The sequence below is a fragment of the Protopterus annectens genome, chromosome 7.part1, assembly GCF_019279795.1.
Source record: "Protopterus annectens isolate FY-2018-M chromosome 7.part1, PAN1.0, whole genome shotgun sequence".
In the NCBI taxonomy this organism is placed as follows: domain Eukaryota; kingdom Metazoa; phylum Chordata; order Ceratodontiformes; family Protopteridae; genus Protopterus; species Protopterus annectens.
The window spans coordinates 364,299,391-364,312,195 of NC_056740.1; the positions used below are offsets into that span (position 1 = coordinate 364,299,391).

At 42.6% G+C, this 12,805-nt stretch overlaps 1 protein-coding gene across 5 annotated transcripts in view; it reads left to right on the forward strand.

Moving 5' to 3' along the window:
- The window catches only part of PXK (PX domain containing serine/threonine kinase like), a 1,650,359-nt gene that overhangs the window by 150,565 nt on the left and 1,486,989 nt on the right, over window positions 1-12,805 (forward strand). For all 5 annotated transcript variants that reach the window (XM_044078801.1, XM_044078798.1, XM_044078800.1 and 2 more), the window contains exon 2: window positions 8,972-9,022. In XM_044078801.1, the coding sequence (XP_043934736.1) occupies window positions 8,972-9,022 (51 nt within the window). The remainder of the gene's footprint in view (window positions 1-8,971; window positions 9,023-12,805) is intronic.

Below are 12,805 nucleotides of genomic sequence, written 5' to 3' on the forward strand. Positions count from 1 at the left end.
GGCTCAAGGACAGAACCCACATGGTTAGAATTGCTGGAGCCATGTCAGACTCCAAACCAGTTACAAGTGGCGTCCCACAAGGCTCAGTCCTGGGACCTCTCTTGTTTGGTATATATTTCTCGGAGGTACAGGCCAACACGGAAGGACTGTGGCTGACCAAGTTCGCAGATGACTGCAAACTGGGTGCCATAATCGACTCTCCAGCCGACACAAGCATCCTCCAAAAGGGCCTCATAGAAACAGACAACTGGTGCCAGAGCCATGGCCTCCAGCTAAATGCCAAAAAGTGTATAGTCATTCCCTTTGGCAAAACAAAGTGCCCACAAATTACCACATAGGTGGTAATCCATTAAGTACAGAAGAAGTCATTAGGGACCTGGGGACCCAAGTTGATAGCAATCTCTCATTTGACAACCACGTGGCCAAAGTGGTTAGAAAAACATTTTATATAGCCCACCTAATCATGAAGGGATTCACATCTAGATTAGGGGAGGTCATCGTGCCTCTTTACTCATCCCTCATCAGGCCCATAATCGAGTACAATGCCCCTTTTGGGATGTACCTTACCACACACCTGCAGCAACTGGAAAGACCCCAAAAGTACCTCACAAAGAGGATCAAAGGGCTCAAACAGATGCCATATGCTGCCCGGTTAAAGAAACTCCAGCTCTACTCAGTGGCGTACTGACTGCTCAGAGGTGACCTGTGCCTGACGTATAAGGCCATGTCCAACCCGGAATTAAGGGACATGCTGCACCTCAAAAAATCCAAATCCCATCGAGCTACATGCTCGAGAGACTTGAGCCTCAGCACTGAAATAAATAGGACATGCTGGAGGGACAGATTCATAACCCAGAGGCTCCCTTCACTATGGAATAAAATCCCAGTCCAGGTTAGGCAGAGTCCCTCATTGACTCTGTTCAAGAGGAATCTTGATGAGTGGATGGGGGATCATAGGTTTACCCCGGGTATCACTTCTGTGTCACTGTTAGACAGAGGCACAGTATACTAACCTCAAAAGGTCATAGCAAAATTAATTTAAAATGGGTGGCGAAAGCCAAACATACTCTGGCTAGGCTTATAAATGCCCTAGGGCAGATAGCCTAGTATGAACCTATGAACCTATTACAGCCCCCCAGGACAAGCAATTCCTCTCCAAAGGTGTGCCCGTTGTTGCCATGGTGGTAGCAGCAGCCACCAAGAAAGAGTTAGCAGAGACCTCTTCTTCTGTTCATCCTCCGAACAGAGTGTCTTGGACGATGGACAGATATGGAAAGCGAATGTTTGCTTCAGCAACCTTTTCAATGAGGTCCCTGAATTATCTGTGCCATTTTACATGTCTTCAAAGGGATGATCTGAAAGAGCTTGGAGATACCCTTCAAGATCCTACAGCTGAGGAAGCACCAGCCAAAGTAGCTTCTCAGCTTGTGACTTTTAATTCCATAGTTAACTCCTCCATGAGGCTGATTTCCTATGCAGCTGATGGAGTGAGCAGAGCAGCAGGGACATGTATGGCTCTCAGGAGACATGCTTGGATGCGGCTGTCAGGTTTGCGGAACCCTTTCGAGCATCCTTCACCAATACTCCCTTTGATGGTTCTTTTCTCATTGGGCCTCAGTTGAAAGACATGTTGACCGGGTGTGAACAGGAAGGCAAGACTCTCTCTGCCGTAGGAGTCCATTTTTCTACTCATTCCAGACCTTATCCCAAGGGTCAGAAGAGTGGAAAGATGTGGTTCCAAAAATCCCAGGGACCCTTGCCTGACACACGTGGTGATTTTTTCCCCCAGAGGCAGTGGGGAAAACAACAATAATAGACGCTGCCCTCATGGCAGAGGGGGACCGCAAAACCAGGGTGACAGAGAAACTTTCTCTGCCAAACCCTTCCAGCATTCCTGAAGGGTTGCCCGACTGCTCACCTCTGGAGGCAGTCGGGGAAGACTTTCGCTGTACCCAAAAGCGTGGCAAAATATGACAAGAGACAGATGGGTACTATCCATCATATCCGGAGGTTACAAAATTCTCTTCCATCAATCCCCCATAGAATCGAAAAAGCCCATCCCAGATGTCCCACCCAATCTAAGGGATCAAGCAGTCACAGAAGTTTCAAGACTGCTAGAAAAAACAGCCATTCAAGAAGTCGCCGCAGACCAACTAGGATCTGGAACTTACTCAAGATTCTTTTTAGTACCAAAAAAGACAGGGGACTGGAGACCAATACTGGATCTCAGCAGATTGAACAAATCTGTACAAAAAGAAAGGTTCCAGATGGTGACACTGCAGTCCATTTTCCCTTTTCTGAGTCAGATCTTCAGGACGCGTACTACCATATCAAGATGGACAGACGCTCCAGGCGATTTCTTCGCTTCCGGTTAGGGGCCAGTCATTACCAGTTCAGAGCTCTGCCCTTTGGTCTCACCTCAGTCCCCAGGGTGTTCACCAAGTGTATGGCAGTAGTCACAGCTCACCTGAGGCGTCAAGGATTCCAGGTGTTTCCCTATCTAGACGACTGGCTCCTGACTGCTACCACCAGGCATCAACTCTTAGAGGCACGGGGATTATACAATCACATCATACACTCAACCAGGCATTACAGTAAACTTCAAAAAATCTGCCTTGTTGCCCTGTCCGTCTATTACATACATAGGAGCAGAATTAAACACAAAATAAATGTTTGCAAGATTACCACAGGAAAGAGTTTCCACTATTCATCAACAAGTGTTAATTCTAATGAAGAGCAAAAGGGTTAAAGTCAGACATGTCCTCCAAGCTCTAGGCTCCATGGCAGCTGCAATTCCTCTTGTCCCATTAGTGCGTTTCCACATGAGAATCCTTCAGTGGCTTCTTTTCACGCAGTGGTTTTTCCAGGAACTACCCATGTCTCACATGATCCTGATAACAGAAACATGCAAAAGGTACCTTTCTTGGTGGATGGTCTCCCCACTAGTAATTCAGGGCAGACTCTTCATACGACCCCCTCTGATAGCCACAGTGACCACGGACGCCTCCCTGATAGGGTGGGGGGGGGCATTATCTAGGCAGGACAGTCCAAGGCACTTGGCAACCTCACAAGTACCATCTGCATATCAGTGTCCTAGAAATGAGAGCATTGCAAGCCCTTCAAGACTATCTTCCTTCCGGGACCATTGCAATCCAAACGGACAACATGTCAGTGGTGTGGTACATCAACAAACAGGGCGGGACCAGGTCTTACCCCTTATGTCGAGAAGCACTCAGACTGTGGTAATGGGCGATTTCCTCCCAACGTTTTCTGATAGCAATGCACATCCCTGGGAAATCCAATGTTATAGCATACAGGCTCACCAGAGCTATCCTCATGCCTCACGAGTGGTCTCTGAATCAGGAAGTTGCGGATCTTATCTTCTGCAAATGGGGACAGCCTTGCGGCGACCTATTTGCCACTTCTCTCAACAACAAATGCAGCAGCTACTTCTCCCTACTTCCTCTTCCAGGTCATATACCCAGAGGTGCTCTAGCCCACTGTTGGCGTCAGGGACTTCTTTATGCTTTTCCCCTAATTCCAAGACTCGTACAGAAAGCAAAATCATTGGGTTGCAAAATGATCCTCATTGCTCCATATTGGCCTCGACAAATATGGTTCCCTTTCCTACACCACTACCATCTGGTCAACCGTGGATTCTGGACCCGGTTCCAGATTTGCTGATTCACCAGTCAGGCGGGTTGCACCAATCCCTTCAAACTCTCCAGCTCACAGCTTGGTTACTCCACTTCCAACCCTAGCCAAGCTTTCCAGTATCTCCCCAGCAGTCCGTGATATTCTTGTTTCCTCACATAAGTCTACTACGAGGAAAACGTATGCTAGTAAATGGAAACTGTTTTCTTACTCAGCAGAATCTAGAAATTTGGATCCTTTCTCAGCCCCAATCCATGAAATTCTTGAATTTCTAACGCAGCTTTTTCAGTCTGGTGCGGCTTCCGCTACCATTAGAGTACAACTAGCTGCCATTTCTAATTTTCATATCCGTATGTTTAATTCTAGCATAATGTCTCATAAGCTCTGCAAAGCCTTTATGAAAGGAACATTTTATTTTATTATGATTTATTTTACATTTTGTTGACCAGGCTAGTCTAACTGGATATATGTCCATTTTCAGTAGAGGCCCGGGGAGATAAGCTCCAAGACATGAATAAAATACAAATACAAATAACAAATTACAAACTACAAAAAGCAAAAAAAAAATTTGTAAGAAAAAAAAATAGCAAAAATAGTAAAAAAAATATAATAAAAATAACCAAGCAATGGTAATATAGAGATCCTCCCCCTCCTTGGGATCTCAATTTAGTTTTAGCCTCCTTAATTTTGCCTCCCTTTGAACTGGCAGCATCGTGCCCTTTAAAATTTCTTTCTTGGAAGACACTTTTTCTGGTTGCTATCACTTCAGCTAGACGTGTCTGAGAACTTCAAGCACTATGTGTTCGTCCTCCTTACCTGGTGTTTCACAAGGACAGAGTTTCTCTGAGGACCAATCCATCCTTTATTCCTAAAGTCTGCTCAGAGAACAATTTAAATCAATTCATAGATCTCCCAGTTTTCTTTCCTAATCACAGCAACAAGGCAGAATACAAGCTCCACCAATTGGATGTACACAGACAATTGCGTTTTTACCGCCATAGAACTAAGAAAGTCAGACCAGTTATTTCTTTCTTATGCTTTCAGCAAACAAGGTCTTCCAGTTTCTAAAGTGACCTTATCCAGATGGTTATCTGATACTATTGCCTTTATTTATCAATTACGAAATAGCGAGCTACCAGCTAAACCAAAAGGTCATTCCACTAGAGCATTAGCCACCTCTGTAGTGTTTCAGTCTTGGATGCCCATAGACTCAATCTGTGCAGCTGCCACTTGGGCAAACCCCCACACTTTTATCTCTCATTACAAGGTAGATATGGTCTCCCGGAGCAGAGCTTCCTTTGGTTCTACTGTTCTGAAGAGTTTGTTCCAATGAGCCACCCAGGATTTTAGGTGCTAGGGATGCTGTCCCAAACAGCAAGAACAAAGGCGAGATAGACAACTTAACATAAAGTTGTGTAACTACCATAACGTTCCATGTTAGTTGTCTTCATCTCACCTTCCTTCTTGCGTCCCTCCCTCCTTCCCCCTTCCTAGAGGATTGTGAGGAGTTCCCTTTTGTTTTCACTGGCTGAGCATCTTTTATTACTTCACATGCCAGGTAAATCTATAACTCTTTCCTTGTTTAGGTGTATTGGACAACCAGTTTTAGTAACTGGTTACTCTACTAATGTCTAGTGTGCACTATCACAAACAGGATCTGGGTAGCTGACGCTGGGCATTCTGGGATAAGGGGTAGCCTTGAGTCAGTAAACAGCTCTCGAGCTATAGAAGATGGCCGAGTCGGAGCCGAGGATTGGCTCTGAACCCGAACAGCAAGAAGGAAGGCGAGATGAAGACAACTAACATGGAACGTTATGGTAGGTACATAACTTCTTTTTTTGGCATATTGGCAAGCTAGAAGGGCTTTAATCCCCGTGTTTGAAATATTTGTATGTATGATTTTTATCGCGGATGCCTCCCACTGGTGGGAGAGCACTTCAGGGAAAGTGAGATTTAGTGATGTGGTCATTCCTGGAAGCTGAGGGATATTTTTATGTCCTAGAGGTGGGGACAATCCCTCTTTCCAATGTTGCATGCTTTTCAGAGTGCTCTCCTCCAAGGAACTATTACAGTGCATACTGACAGTAAGTTAGTAGTCTGGCCTACTTACTAGCCATGGCAATCTGTTCTTCCCCTTAGTGTGGAGAAACCATGAGTATCTAGGAACAGACAATATTTTCTGACCTTTTTCCAGTTGCATCACATATGCCTTTATTATCCAACACTGTGGCGTACACTAGTTCCTCAGATTTGTTTCCTCTACCAAACCGTCTGCATCTGCTTTCATCTGTTGGGGCCAACTTCACTGCATCCTCTCGGCTTCTCTATTTAACTACAAGTGCAGTAGGTACTTTTTATCATCTCAAATATCCTCTTTAGCTTCTGCAGCTCTTTTGGGGTTCCCCATCTGTGATCCAGTATTCATATTTTTATGCTGTCTAGTTACTGCACTACTCTCTATCTGCTTATGCTCCCCTGTTCATGACATAATGTTAGCCTTCCACAAGACTCCTCTCAGAAGGCATTTGGGAGTAAATGTGAAGTTCCTCCAGTAAAGGCCTCAAGGAGATCTTGCTGAGGAAATTTTCAGCTCGGATCTCCTATAAAGACCCCCCCATTCCACCTTGGGATCTGAGAATTAATCAGTAGGAACCTACCCAGAAACTTACTAAGGTAGCCTTGCCTTCCAAGTTGTCTTACATTATTTGTCCTACGATTGGGTGGCTCCCTTTCTGATTCTTCCTTTATGCCTAGACTAGCCACTGGGTCCAACATTTTTCTATCCATGTTATTGTCGGTCATGTGCTCAGACTGTTCTAGCAAGGACACACACATATATGCTCTCCTTTTTCACGTGCACAGACGGTTACCGGCAGTTGAGGTGTAATTTCCTGTCCACTGAGGTCTAGCGATTTCTAATATTATCCTGAATGAATAGCTTCCTGACTACATTTAAAGCTGATTTGTGCTGGAAATAGTCTACAGATGTCTGATCATTCTAGAACCATTATGCTAAATCTACGGATACCTTATTTGATCTTCCTCCAGCACTTCTTCTGTTGGTGTCTCTGTTACAGTCACTGGATCTATGGCTCGTCTCTTGTGATGCCTTTTTGCAAGCATACGTTGTCTCCAGGAGTAGAGTTTCCTTGGTTTGACAGTGCTGTGGCATGCCATTCCTTGAGGGGCTCCACAAGAATTATGTAGCTGGGGACAGTACCCATCAGTGAGGCTGAATGAAGGGGACTACATTATATTTAGAAGTCAGGTACTTACCATAACTTGGTATATGTTCCTTCTTCATTCTTCCTCACCTTCCCTCTCAGCCATTCCCTGTCCTTGTATTTTTAGAAGGATATTGGATGCTACGGGAACCTTGGGTTCCTAGGTTTTTAGTCATAATTCCTTCTTTTCTGTCCTGTCTTTATAAATCAGTAGAAGTAGGCAGCAAACTCGATCTGAGGAGTCATAGGTTATGTGTTGCATTGTAGGAAGAGGGAGAAGCTCAAGATTAGGATCTAAAGTCTGGAAAATGTGGAAGAGTCAGATATGAGGATCGGATCCATAACCCATCAGTCAGGGAAAATGAAGGAGGACAACACATATACCAAGTTACGGTAAGTACATAACTCCTAAATTCTCGAAGTATTGTAGAGGCAGTAGCTTGGTCCTCTGTGCATACCTTTACAAAGCACTACAAACTAGATTCCTTCTCCAGGTCCAGAGCAAGCTTTGTTTGGACCATTCATAAGGGACTCCTGGACTCTCATCCTTCATTCTCCCAGTTTGTGTAAGCTATGGTAACCTACCATATAGCTAAGGCTTACTGCTGCATAGATGAAATAATTATCTGCATAATTGTACTGTGTTAAACAGAACATAACAATAGATGTTTGAATGATCATTGCTGCAGTAACCTTTCCCTCTCTCCATTCTCCTTATGTTTGTATGTTTTGTTGCCTAGGTGAGGACTTCTATTTTTATTTGCCTATCATTAACCTTTTCTGGGCTCTAGCCTCCCTCTCTCAGTTGGCATGAAAGCTCTGAAGGGTTTAGCACGCAAACCACTCTTTTTTTTTTTTCCTCATCTCCTTAATAGTTTGGGTGCATGGAAGGTGTTCTTAAGCTTTGGAGTCTAGCCAGCTGCTATATAACCTGTAAGACTGTAGCCCGCTATAGCTAAGGCTAGTGCAGCATTGATCATTCAAACATAAACTGTTATGGCAAGCTTTCCTATGCAGCTGTACTTTCACTTTCTTGAAAATGTTAGTGTTAAAACCATGTTTCCTGGTGTTTATTATTTATTTGTTTATTTACATTTGTTTACTAGGAAAGTCCGACTGGGCCAGAAGCCCATTTTCAGCCTAGGCGGCCTGGGAGAAAAGCTCCACAGAACTATAAGCAAAATACAAGTACAATTGTATACATATAGTAAGATGCAGAATACACATCATCCAGTTAGTTTACACAAAGAAGTATTCAATACTGTTTTCCAGTAGATACAAGTTCAAAAATTAAAATCGCACAAGCATTTCAGTAAAGTGTTTACTAGTGTTCTTAGTTGTTTCTCAAAGACAAGATAACCTGTAAATGTTTTGGCATTGTTTCTTTAATTTTAACAGATATTGATGTTTGACCAACTCAGATGGGTCAGTAAAGCCAAGAATAGGATTGTGGGTCATATTTTGTTACTTAGCTCCTGCATTTTACAACATCTGAATTTATTTTATCTCATTCCTTTCTTTTTCCATATTTTCAGTCAATTCTATTGGTATTTTTTAAGATATAGTTTTACCTTTTATATTGTAATTAGATCATGTCTGAAAAGAGCCCAATACGTACAGTTGCTTGCACAAATGTTGTTGTGTCTTTCGGCTTTTCCCGGTAAGGGGTCGCCACAGCGGAACTCTGGTCCGCTAATGATTGGCAGTAGATTTTTACGTGCCAAGTTGCCAGCTCTGACGCACAACATTCAACGAAGGTAAGCCCATTCATGCATGTCTCCACACAGAAGACGCTCTAGCTGGGAATCGAACAGGACAACGTCTTACTGTGAGGTGACAACGCTACTGCAGCACCACCACCGCAGTACAGTTGCTTGCACAAATAAGTAAATTAGTTTTATACATTGAATGCATTGTATATGAAAAAATACTGTCTGCGAGTTCTGGATTTGCACAAATTTTACTTTACTGTTAACAGACGGTTTCATATATGTGAATGGTGTGAGGAATGTTGTATAAACATGTTTCTTATTTGGATTCTTTGACTTCACTAACAAATTTATTCTCTCTCTCTCTTTTTTTTTTTTTTCAAGGAGTACATCATTCGTGTTCAGAGAGGTGTTTCTTCCGAGAATAGTTGGCAGGTAACTAGATCTGAATTGAATGTTACTGCATTCCATTGTTTGTCACATTTTCAATTGCCTTTCCAAATGGCCTCTCGTAGGTTTGTTTTATGATTAATAGTTTGTTTATTCTCTCTCTATATTTCCTGTTCTGTAGCGTAGTTTCAGATAAAATGGGTACTGATCCTATATTGTCCTCTCTGTCTTGAATGGGTTATCCACCTTCATGGCTGGTCCGAGCTGACAGATTTTCCACATAGATGCTTCTCCAGTGCGTGAGCACCTCCATCTCCCATAACGCAAAGTGCTGCTGCTGTTCCTTGGATCTTGTTTACCATATTTGCTTCAGATGTGATTGCTCATCTGTTTGTTTCATATAAGCGAGAGTTCTTCTTCAGCTCATTCATAGTAGTTTCTCTCTGTTAAATGTTCTGCAGATTATGAATTTTTCCTTATGAATAGCTTGTGACAGGTGTATTACAAATTTTGCCTCCTTTACTCTCTTGTGTTTTCTGAGGACTACCCAAGCTTATTTCCTTTCTTGTTAGTACTTCTGACAGAAAAAAACTGTGTACTTTCCTTAACTTTCTCTTTACTTTCATTTTATAAGATGTTTTTCTTATTTCCAGTTTAGTTTTTACACCAGTTTCATTAATGTTTACAATTTTTTAGTTAAGGAAGCCCGAAGCTTTCCTTATACTAAGTACTCCGTGTGTGCACAAACTTCCGCCCCAGGACCCACACAATAGCTTTGCATTGAGTACCTGGGGTTGGAACACATGCAAGTATAATCCGATATTTGCAAATCTTTTGGTCCCAGATCTGTTAGAGAAATAAAATATAAGCTGTTCTTAAAGGGCCTTCATCCTGCCACAATGGGAAGTTCAGTGGAGGTCAAGGCCTGTTCTAGAGAAAAAGTATAGGAAAAGAACAAGAAAAGATCCAGAGAGAAGGGAAAGAAACACAGTGAAAGGCAAAGAGAAAAAGGAGAGAGAGGGGCAGTCTTCTTCGTCAGCACCAAAAATAACAAAACCATCCCCCTTTCTATTCTTTTTGCTTCTGTCCTGTCAGAACGTACTCTTCCTTGACCTTTGGTGTTGACACCAAGATCATTGCAAATTCAGACAAGCTCTAATGCAGAGCTACTTCAGTTTCTTCCCTTGGGTCTGCCAGTACCATTGTAGATGTTTAAGATTGAATGATGAAGGCATTTATCAAGGCTCAGATAGATGTGGATGTCATTGAACCCCCCCCCCCATGTGTCTAAGGCGGATTGGGTAGGCCCACCAACTCTGGTCTCTACTGCTTATTCCTTGACACATTTTATTTTTGGTGCCAGTGCCTGTGAAGCTAAAATATGTTTTGGAACATCTGTTATCAGTGCTAGTGAATCCTTATCCATCCGCACTGACCATGAATCTGGTGCATTTGACTCAGAAATCTTGGACACCGGCATAGTCAACTTCTAACGGTCAAGTCAAATGCCTTGGTGCCCCTCAACCTGTTTGATTCCATTTTCATTATCGGGGTCTTCAGTACTTGACATGTCAGCTTCAGTTTTTGGCCACAGAAAAGATGGTCATCTCTGTATAGGAGATGTGCATCATCTGCCTGTCTTTGGGGATGGAGACAATTTCAGCTAGTTTACCCTTAGTGCTTTTGGGGACTTACATTCATGTTTTTCCAGAGGATCATCACCTGTCCATTGATGCAGGAAGGGGATGCTCCTTGGCTTTAGTTCTCCAAAGGAATCACTCCAACTTTGGAGAGAGGGGAAGTTGGCCCACTGATCCCCTCCCCCCTTTTCCCAGATAAGTAAGTGTTTGAGACTTTCAGGGCTGGCACCTATAGTTCCTGGGTAGTACCCCTGGTAGTGGAGAAGACATGACAGGAATGTGTTACTGTCTAACCTGTTCCTCGTAAGCCATACAAGGTTTTGAGACTGCCTAAAGACTTGACCATATTTGGTACAAGAGCCCTGTGATTGTTTCTTGTGTGGTTGCAGCCACTTTAAAGAAGCTGTCTAAGGAGAACTTCACATTCTATCCTCCTAGCTCGGAGTATAGGACTATAGACCATTTTGAAAAGCTGGCATGCACCTCTGGAACCTTTTCCTTGAGGGCACTAAATTACATATCTCACATGACTAGATTTCAGATGGACCTAGTTGGACAGATTGTGGATTCCCATAGGAGGCCCTCAACACCGTACTGCAGGAAGCAGATTGATTCTCAACTGTCATGTTGTCTATTAGTAATCTGTCCATGAGGCTGCTACACAATATGAATTATGGAGCAGCTAGAGAAGCAGGCACCGGCATTTTTATGCACCATCATGCCTGGATGGTGGATGCACTTATATGACTTTTCAGACAACTTTAAAGCATACTTTATTAATGCATCTTATGATGGGTTGTCTTTGTTTGGTTCAAAAATTAAAGAAACCTCTTGATGAAGAGTGAGCAGGAAGGAAAAACATCTGCTATTGGAGTGTGCTTTGAAATCCCTTAAGGATCCTTTTCTAGAAACCAGAAGGGTAGCTGAGGTTTCTGATTCAGAATATCTCAACATTTATCCTTCCACTCCTTCTCAGGTAATGCACCCTGTGGCAGAGGGGAGCTGTTTAACAGATGCATCCCCAGAGATAGAGGGGGTCCACAGAATCAGGGGTTCAAGGGTTCCTTACTGGCATACCTTTCCAGTGCTCCTGAAGGGTTGCCTGACTACTCCCCTCCGGAGGCTACTGGGAAGCCATCTCTCTGTCTACCCCCACCTGGATACTTGGTCACTCATCACACAGGACAGTTGAGAAAAGAGCATTTTTTGCTGAGGCTACTTCATGTCTTTCATGCATCTCCAAACAAACTTCACAGTCTCTTCTAGATGTTCGACCTTGCTAAAAGAAGGTGGCTGCTTTTCAAAAAAAAAAAGCAATCCAAAAGGTCTCGCCAAAATCAGAAAGGATCTGGCGTCTACTCAAGATTCATATGTTAATCCCAAATAAACCAGAGGACAGTAGGCCCATTCTGGATCTCAGCAGGCTAAATCTCTTTAAAAAAAAAAACAAACTTCTGAGAGGACACAGTGCATTCTTTTTTCCACACCTTTAAGACAGGGATAGAATATTCTTGATTGGCCTTCAGAATGCTTGCCATCACTTCAAAACTGCAAAATAGTCCAGAAGGCGTCTCCCTTTTAGCTGTGAGACTGTCATTACCAATTACATTCACTACCCTTTTCCTCACGTTAACCCCCTGGATGTTCACCAAGTGCAGGGTGGTAGCTACAGTCCATCTCTGGTTTATGAGTTTTTGGTATTCCATGTGTCAATGGTTGTCTTCTTACTGCAAATACAAAAGCATTTCTTATTTTACAAACAGTCACTAAACAACACAAGCCGCTGTCCGATAACAATAAAGGCTGTCCTCCTCTGTATAATTTCAAAAACTTCCACAAAGGCGAATGGTGAAAACCTTTTATTCATGATAAAACAAACCAAATAAGTGAATGAAATAACACTCCACAGATTTAGCCCGCTTTCATCTCATACCCTGAGACTTCATCAGAATCATCTGTGAAACTCTCCTAACACATTTAAATAATGTTACCCTCATTTTCATTGGTTGTCATAAATTCTCAATGCTATTACATCACTTTTCAAATAGGTCAGATCAATAACAATACAAATAGTAATAATTACTTCTATCAAAGCTAAAAAATAAAACTAAAATGATTGTGATATAAATTAATCACTTATAAATATGTATATAATTAATATAATATAAATATATGTAAATACATATAA